General features: G+C 40.9%; 1 protein-coding gene across 2 annotated transcripts; it reads right to left on the minus strand.

Moving 5' to 3' along the window:
* Positions 1-740: 740 nt before the first annotated feature.
* On the minus strand, positions 741-8731 carry tacc3 (transforming, acidic coiled-coil containing protein 3). 2 transcript variants are annotated; one of them, XM_030718911.1, is made up of 17 exons: positions 8618-8731; positions 6094-6256; positions 5353-5471; positions 5230-5267; positions 4025-5141; positions 3881-3923; positions 3634-3778; positions 3468-3526; positions 3256-3386; positions 3027-3114; positions 2799-2924; positions 1909-1976; positions 1727-1770; positions 1459-1619; positions 1247-1353; positions 1049-1169; positions 741-957 (listed from the first exon to the last, which is right to left on the minus strand). In XM_030718911.1, exons 2-17 carry the CDS (start codon positions 6253-6255, stop codon positions 892-894), a joined length of 2595 nt encoding a protein of 864 aa, XP_030574771.1. In that variant the 5' UTR covers position 6256; positions 8618-8731; the 3' UTR covers positions 741-891. The 2 variants fall into 2 exon arrangements, with proteins under 2 accessions (XP_030574771.1, XP_030574772.1); XM_030718912.1 differs by lacking the exon at positions 8618-8731 and adding an exon at positions 7944-7993.
* Between the last annotated feature and the right edge of the window lie 253 nt (positions 8732-8984).

The raw sequence follows: 8984 nt of genomic DNA on the forward strand, positions 1-8984 counted from the left end.
CATGAAGATTAGTGGATTTTGGGTATTCTTTAAAAGCTGCAGTGTGCACTCATGAAGGTGTAGAAGTCCCAGTGCCCTTCATGAAACATCAGGGCACACAGGTCAGCTTTCTTCCTTTGATTGGGTTGAAGTGGCCGCTAAGGGTGACACAGAGGGCAGCCAGCAGAGGGACAGAACATGCTGGGATGAATGACTGAATAGATACTGTACAGACACAAGAGCAGTCTCACAGTTGCTTTTTAGATGAGTGATGGCCCCTGCAAGACTACACCAAACAACCAGCATCTTTTCTCATTTAAGTGAATTGACCCCCCCCACCCCACATCTAGTCTGCACCACCACCACCTCATTCAACTCCAATCTAGGTAGGATTTCCTTTCACCATTTAGGAAGTGCATTGTCCTTCTGTGGGAGTGATGTGACAGGACCCTGTGATTGCCCAGGAAAGAAGGGGAGCATTGTATCAGGTGAGCGCTTGTTTTGTTGTAAGCACTGCAGGATGGAGATGAGCGCTGGCTCCAGACAGATGACAGCTGAGTGCACTGAACGGCTTGTTTTTAAAGCAGATGCTCTTCAAAGAATCAAAAGGCCATGTCATTTCCATGCTCATAAATAATGCTTTGAATGCAAAAATCCAGATAGGACTCAATTATGAAGGCATGCACTGCCCTCTAGTGATTACTGATCTTATATAGCTGTAGGCAAAACTAAAAATTGATGCAAATATGATCACCAAATCATTAAATCATGTAATCCTCTTTATTAACCTTTTTTTTTTTTTTTTAAATAGTATTATAACATTGAAAAAGACAAACAATACACTACACAAGAAGATGATCTGGACATAAAGATAAAGAATAGAAGCAATGAAAACAGTATTTACAAGTGCGCTCAGCCCTTCTGCACTTTGGATATGAGTTCATCACAAAGTTTGGTGAGCTCCTCTGCCTCCTTCTCCTGTAACAAGAAAGGAAATGAGAGATCAGAAGAAAATAAATAAAGATTAAGATACCACTGCAAATATATACAAAATAAAATGTTCACTTGCCCTCTGGTCCAGGCTCTTCTCCAGTGACTGTACTTTCAGCTGTTCCCTGCGCAGCTGTGCTTGGAGTGCAGATACTTCAGCCTTGTACTTGGATCGCACATCAGCTATTTCTTCATTTGCACTGACGATGAGAAATAAGTTAAAGTTAGTCACTACAAATCTCCCAATGCTTTAACACGGAAGGCAAGAATTACTTACTGGCTAATTTTCTCCTCAGCATGAGCTTTAAGCGTTTGGTAGCGCTGCTCCTCCTTTTTGATCCTTGCCAGGTAGTCCTGCGCACAAGACTTCAGAGTCTCCTCATTCTGGGTAAAAGATGCAGAAAATATTTCACCACTTATATCTCCTTCCTCCTTTCTTAAAAATCAGAAATTATAGCAAACATTTATGGCTGCTTTCCATGGACAGACCTTTTTATAACCCTCTATGACCTCCTTGTACTTCTCCAGCCTCTTGAAAAGCTCAGAGAAAGATCTCTCCATGGCGTTCAGGTCGCTGGCCACTTGCTCCTTCTCCAGCAGAGCTGCATTGAGCTTCACCTGGGCCACCTCACTCTCTTTTTCTTGATCAGCTGACCAGTGGAAGGAAATTTTTAATTAATCACAAAAAACAAAACAAAAAACCCCACACATCAGTAACTCTCCCAACTAGCATAACATGTGCACTGTATTAACTTACCCATCATTTTTGCAATCATAAGCTCAAATTCAGCTATTATTTTCCTGTGAGGGAAAAAAAAAAAAAAAAAAAAAAAAAAAAAAAAAAAAAAAAAGGTCAAATATCTTCAAAATCTGATGTTATACAAAACTGATGAGAGAGAGGAAAAAAAAAAAAAAAAAAAAAAGACATGTACAGCTTACCTCATTTCTTGACCGTCATCAAGCAGCTTCTTATACTTAATACTCCACTGCTCATCCTTTTCTTTTGCCTATCAGAAAAAGGCACACTTTAATTTAAAAGCAAAAAGCCACCACACACACACGGAGCTCAATTCCAATGAGTATTGAGTGTATTGGACTCTAGGCAGCTTTCCATGATTCAAGGTTCAGAGTAATGCTTATTGTTCTTATACTGGGACTTTGGTCCATTCTGTCTGAAACAAGATGTTTTAGCTCCCTTCCTTAGGCCAGCTTTCTTCTGATTGGCTGCCAGATGCAAACAAAAGGGTTAAACAGCCAGTCAGTGGATCCTGGCAGAGCTGTGAGCCTGAGATTACCATATTAGGGATATCTGCTCTCTTTGACTTGGTCTTGGATGAAGATCCAAGTGCAGAGAAAAAAAAAAAATTAAACAGTGTATTGAGAGCAGTCTGTCTAAAGCCTTGTCTCACAGCAATTACTTACATATGCTGACCTCATCATTTGAAACTTTGGCCATGCTTAATATAAGCATCCATCAGTGTAACAATATGTGACAGAATGTAAGGAAAAGCGTCAGTTTGACAGTCTACTTTGAAATGAAGAGTTTAAACTTTAATTTGCACATTTCTTTTGTTTAACTATGACTAGTTGTGTTACATTACCTGATACCTTCACACCTAATGTGTTGTTTTACGTACAAACTGGTGATTAATAACCCAGCACAATGAACACACACTGAAATTCCCCAGTAAACCAAGTTTCTTTGAATTTTGATCTGTGTTTAAAGTGTGCCTTTTGCTGTGGCTGAACCTGATCACAAACTGATTTTTTGGTTTTTTTAAACTGACATCAAATTTTAATCTAGATGTTTGAAAAACCAGGCAACCTACTTCTGCCTGCACTTTGGCGATTGCTGCATCCATGTCTTTCTGACTGTACTTGAGCACTTCAATGATGGCGTCTTCAGTGTTTACTGGCTGTGGGAAAGGTGGGACGAAGCTCTCGAGGATTGGAGTCTAGATGAGAAATGTGGGGATGATGTAAATAAAGTTAGGAGATAAGAGTGCAAGCAACATCAAATGACAGATCCAGTGGAGGCAGACACAAGAGAGACTCACTGGTGCTGCAGCATCATCGAGCAGTCTGAAGTCATCTTTTTGTGGTCCATTTGTTGCTTTTTTGTCTGCCATCTGTGGCATTTCAAGTCTGAATTGAACAAGGAAAAAAAAAATAAAATGTTTTTTTTTTCCCCCAGATGAATTCAACACATTTTACAGAAGATCCAAAACAGAACAAATTTGTCCAGTGACAGCAGCAACACTCAGGAAAAACAGGAATACATCATACTGAAAGACAGGGGCAGCGGGCGGAGGGGCTTGAATTTGAGCACCCGGGCCTGCAGACTTCTTTGGGCTCTCCCTCAGAAGGGGATCAAATTTTAGGTACAAGGACTGTTTCCTCAGTGCAGACTCCTTGAACTGTTGATGTGAAAATGTAAACATGTAAAAACCTTGAGGCTGAACATTTAGTCATTTAGCAACGATAAAGAAAGCACTTACACTGCTGGACCCAAACTGTTCAAGGTAGTCAATCTGTCCATCAAAGTCACTGGTTATGACTGCAGATAGAGATCATGGGTTAACAGCAGGAAGAGCTTTCCATAACTGAAAGATTTAACAAAAGCACCGTTTGGTTCAAACAGAGTTGAACCCAACAATTACTCACACATTTCTCCAGAAACAAACTCCTCATTGAGGTCCAGCATGTCAGCTTGTGACTTCTGCTCAGGCCGAGAGGGTTCGGCGGGCTCAGGAAGATTCTGTACTGCTTGTTTAGTTTCAAAGTCAGAGACAACCTTATTATCAGCAGCCTGTCGGTCCATAATAAATGAAACACGTTTGTATAAAGTGCACAATAAGCAAAAAGGGAAATTCTGGTGAAGATTGTATCAAAGTACATCCTGTTCTCTTACCAGGCCAGGGTTCGGTTCAGCAGTTGGCAAACTCTCCTCAGCACTGAGAAGGCGAAAACATTTAGAGTGATGCTACGGTGAAATACATTACTGGCAAGTGCAGTGGCCACTGCCAATAAACGCTTAGGCTATACTTATACTTACCATGCTGGTGGTTCAGCCTCCTTTGTCGCAGGGTCATCAGTTTGCTCCTGAACAGCAGTTTCCGTCGGTTCTGGGCTGGATTTCTTGCTGCACATGGGGGAGTTGTTTATGTTTGTTTTTGTTCCAAAAGGATTGAAGTTTGGGTCGTGGAACTTTTCAAAGTCAAAGGAGTAAGAACTTTTAGGCAGCGGAGCATCAGCATCTCCATCACTGACTTCAGGCTTCACTTCAGCTTCTTTTGGTGGTTTGACATCAGAGACACGCTTCCCCTCTTTAGGTCTTACACCAGGTGGCCTTTTGACAAATTTCTTAGGTGGTGGTTCCTGTTTTACCTCAGTGTCGTCGCCAAAACTGAATTCAAGTTTGACAGAGCCTTCTTTGGTTGGGCCTTCCTTGACTGGGTCATCAGCTGGCTGGGATTCAACAGCAGGAAGTTTTGCTGTATTAGCAGATATTGGGGCCACTGTAGCTATAGGCTTCACCTCACGCTCAACAGGCAGCTCTTGGGCCACCTCAACAACAGATCCAGGTTTGTGTTCCTCTGCAGGTGCATCGTCATTTGATACCTTTCTCCCAAGAACAGGTGAATTTGGAATTTTAGAGCCACCAGTCTGGAAAGGATTCAGCGCGTCAAGGTTGTCAAAATCCAAGTTATAAGAACCTGTTGCTGGAAGTGGAGCATCCTCCGCAAAACTGCCAGACGATTTGTCTTGATCGGTGCTTGAAGATGAACCACCAAGTTGTTTTTCATCGGGTGTTACAGGCCAGGAATCGTCTTCCTCAAATGCTGGGACCTTCTTCACTATGACCACACTGCTCTCTGTGGAGCTAATATCCGCAGACAGATCAGCCAGTGAGTTTTCTACAGACGCGCTGAACGGAAGGGTCTCGTCTAGTGCCGATTCCATTTTGAGAGACTCCTCCACAGTAGTCACTGGTGTTGTGTTTTGAGACTTGGAGTGATCTGCGGGGGAGATGTCAAAAGCAGGCCTTGCAGGAGAGAGGACCATCTTGTTAGACTCTTGAAATGGATTGATGGACTCAAGGTTGTCAAAATCCAACATGTAGCCACCTTTGCTTTGTATTGGCATGTTGTCATCAGGATAAGAGGACACTTCTGCAGAAGAAAAGTCATGAAGGTTTGTGTTAATCTCTCAGCGTGAAAGGGGGCGGGGGGCATAATTGTGGAGTTTCAGAAAAATTACCTTGTTTGGGCTGCTCAGTTGCCTGCTGTGGCAGAGTACTGCAAAACCAAAATGGTTGAGGTTACCCAAATGCAATACTTTTTTTTTTTTTGAGGCATACTGGTGAATTGGATGTTAACTTACTTTGATTTATCCAAATCCATAGCTTTTGTATGCTCATCCACGCTTGACAAATTGACAGACTTGCTGGGGGACAGAATTTTTTTAGTCACAGGGTCTCTTCTTGGAGTCTGAAAACAAACCTACACATAAATGATTCAGTCAGTAAGTACAGTTGACTGGATACATTTTGAAGAGAAAAAGCAACTATTTGAATCCCCAATCATTCTAGTCCATGTCAGACAAGCTCAAAGGGTTTTTTCTGCTTATAAAAAGGGGTTTTGGCCTCACACCACAAAAATACCACAAGCACTGGAATGAAAATATGTTTAACCAGCTCTTTAAAATCTGGGGTCTAATTTACTCAAGCGTAAAGCACGTTTGTTAATCTAAAGTCCAAAAAGAACAGGGAAAACAGACCTATTGAGCTTACATATATAGACAACCCTCCCAAAGGCCTATTTTGAGCCAGCAAAAAACTTGTGTCTACAAATGACTGTATTAAGAAACAAAAATGCTGTCATGTTCAAATTTGTTTGAGGCTATAACAAGGCTGAGGTCATACTTCATATAGTCACCAGAGTAAATATTTTGCATCTAATGGTCAAGAATGAAACAAAAACTCTCCATTTATGATTGCTGGTTAGCATGACCAAACTGTCAAATGCTAAACTTTCTTGTGACTGTGCAATTTTTGCCCTGGTTTCACCAACAGGCTGTATGGAAGTAATCTAGATGAGAAAGGGGGGGGCGAAAGTTCTTTACCTTTGCCCCCTTTGGTACAGTCTTGTTTGGCAGGTTTTCCGTCTGGCGCAGGATGGAGGGCCTTCCAGTTGGCTGATCCAGGGCAAATATGTCGCTAGTTGAGCTGTGCTTTCCTCCTGGGCAGACCCCACGATTCTCATCATTAACATCAACAGAACTCATCCTGTAAAAGCAGAGGAACAAACTGTTACGCGACTGTGCTGGGACCTCTAACCCTCATCGCTGACGGAGGCGTGAGTTTTAAAGCTGCAACCAGTTGATAAGACACTTTCTTTGGTTGCAGGGGTTAATCAGAGTGAGAGAAACATGACAAAAATTACACAAGAACCAAGGCAATTGAGCCAATACTTCTGCTAGTGAAGTGCTTATAATTTATTTTAACTCCTCTATCCAGGTGTTTGCCTAAAAGCACATCCTGTTCCTGATTTTGTCCCACCATGAACAAATAAGTCAGGAAAAGTTCACCTTCCACTCAGCGCCTCTCAGGTTTAGTTCATTTACTTTAATCAGCTGAATAATTAAACTTCAAGGAAATTCAGTCTTTTTTCTCTTTTTTTTTTTAAAGACAGGCCTCTTCTTTTTTAAACATCAAGTAACCCTGCTTGAGTTTTAAAAAGTAAAAGTGCTGTTGCCACTTGGTGCTAGGCCAGTATTCACTCACTGCAGTTTTATATACACTGCTGCAAACTGTTCACTAAAAACAAATGTGTGTACGGCAATGCCAAAATAAGTTGGGTAGAAAGAGCGCTGCAGCAGCTGCACAGCTTGGCCACCAGATGGCGTTGTAAAGGTTGTTTTTTTTTTTACATTCAGATGCTAGTTAATGTCAACACCTTGGTGCCAAAATAATACTTTCAGACAATTATAGCATTATATATTTAAAAACAATTCATAAATATTTATATTCTGGGTTTGATAAATCTAAGCACTACTGTTTAAGTCATGCATTGCCCAAGAGGCCCTTGACTAATGAAGCATTATTGGTTAAAATATATGATTTACATGTTGTGACCAAGCAGTAACCAAACGACAGCATGACTAACTTAACATAGCTACTTGTAAATAATGGATAGTGTACTGACTTTCAGCTGATATTTTAAATGATGGTTTGCTGGTTAAGTCCCACACCCTCTGATGGATGTCGGGAGGCTAGTGCTCCAATGAACCGTTACTTATTAGCAGGGTTATAATAGTTTTGGATTTTACATTATAGTTTAGTTTTAGTTAGTTTTTACTTTTATTTCTCTAATTCAGTTAGTTTTAATTAGTTTTCAGAGAGGTTTTGCTCGTTTTTATTAGTTTTTATTTTTGGTTTCATGCTTAGTTTTAGTTAGTTTCAGTTAGTTTCAGTATTAGTTTTAGTATTTTCATACCTGATCAGGTGCAAGATTCAAGGCGCAAAAGTGACTATTGTGTAATGAAAACTTGACAAAAGATACAGTTTAAAGAAATATAGTCAACAACCAACTGTTCACAAGACATGCTAAATGTGTGTAATATTAAGGACACACATGAACATCAACAGGGAGAAACAAAGAAAAACATGAACTCCCAAACTCAATAAATTCTACAATAAACTCCACAATAAACTTCAGCATCAGTGCAGCAGATTAATAACGCCTACATGTGGTGTTAAACAAAAACAAACTCTTTGAAGGAGTCAAAGGTCAAATCCATCTGCATCCTGATGTTCTCACCACCTGAAGCTGCTTCTGTTTTGGAGCTAGCTTGGTTAGATGCTCGCTAATTAAACCTGCAGGGTCTTTGCGGCCTCTGTACACAAGCTACAGAAGTTGCCGACCTCATGTCCGCATTTATGCTTGTGTAGCTGGATTGTGAGTGTTAATTACCTTGTGGTCGTGTGCAGGTGTTTGTACTCAAAGAACCTCCATACGGGACTCTGCCGCTTTCTCGGCAGACCGCAGCCATTACTTTGCGGACCAGCGCGGTGAGCGCACGCACATGCGCACTCACACAGTTGTCCTGTGGCGCTCCCAGCTTAAACTCGGAGAGCGGAAACAATGATTTCATATCAATCCACAAGGCTTAAAAAACCCCCCCAAAAAAACAAGTAAATGAAAGTCAGTTTATCGATAATTTCAGTTAGTTTTAGTTAGTTTTGTAAACTCACAATTCAGTTTTAATTAGTTATCGTTTTTTCCTTTTAATTATAGTTTTTATTTATTTCAGTTAACGACAATGTTTTTTCAATTTCAGTTTTCGTTATTTCGTTCGTTTTCGTTAACTATAATAACCCTGCTTATTAGTATAGTAAGAGGACAACAATGCACGTATCCATAGAGCAAAACCCACAGAAAACAGGGAATTAGTGCCGATTCATTTTTAGCCGACAGGACTAGTGCTGATCCAGCTAACGTGAACAGTGAAGTGACAACAGATTCGCTAGCTAGCACCTCAGTTACCAAAAAGGCAAAGAAAATGAAATCTCGGATTCAAATGTCAGATTAGAAAAGACCTCCCGGTGTAACAGACTAAATTATAACCCCGTGTAACTACCATTTACCTTAATATAACATGTGCCCGTAGCAGAAACTCCGTCTTTCACCGGTACAGTGATGAGAAGGAATGAGATGGTTTTGAAAAACCCTCGCCTTCCCTGGGCGACAACCGTTTGGAATTTAAAAGTCGTGAAACGCACCAATTAAATCGCTGGAAGCGTTCAAAGGCAACGCACTTCCCGGTCCCACAGCCAATCGTGTAAAAGAGTGGATGTGATGCGTTTTGATGACAGCGCCTCCCCGAGTCAGCTTCAAAGATGACAGAAATGGCAAGATAATACTCTGAGCAGTCCTTAAACGGCGAGTGAACATAGACTATCAATGACAGGACAAAAATTACAAAATCATACTCTCATACCTCTTATCTCGAGC

Source organism: Archocentrus centrarchus, chromosome 22 (assembly GCF_007364275.1).
Source record: "Archocentrus centrarchus isolate MPI-CPG fArcCen1 chromosome 22, fArcCen1, whole genome shotgun sequence".
Taxonomy (NCBI): Eukaryota; Metazoa; Chordata; class Actinopteri; order Cichliformes; family Cichlidae; genus Archocentrus; species Archocentrus centrarchus.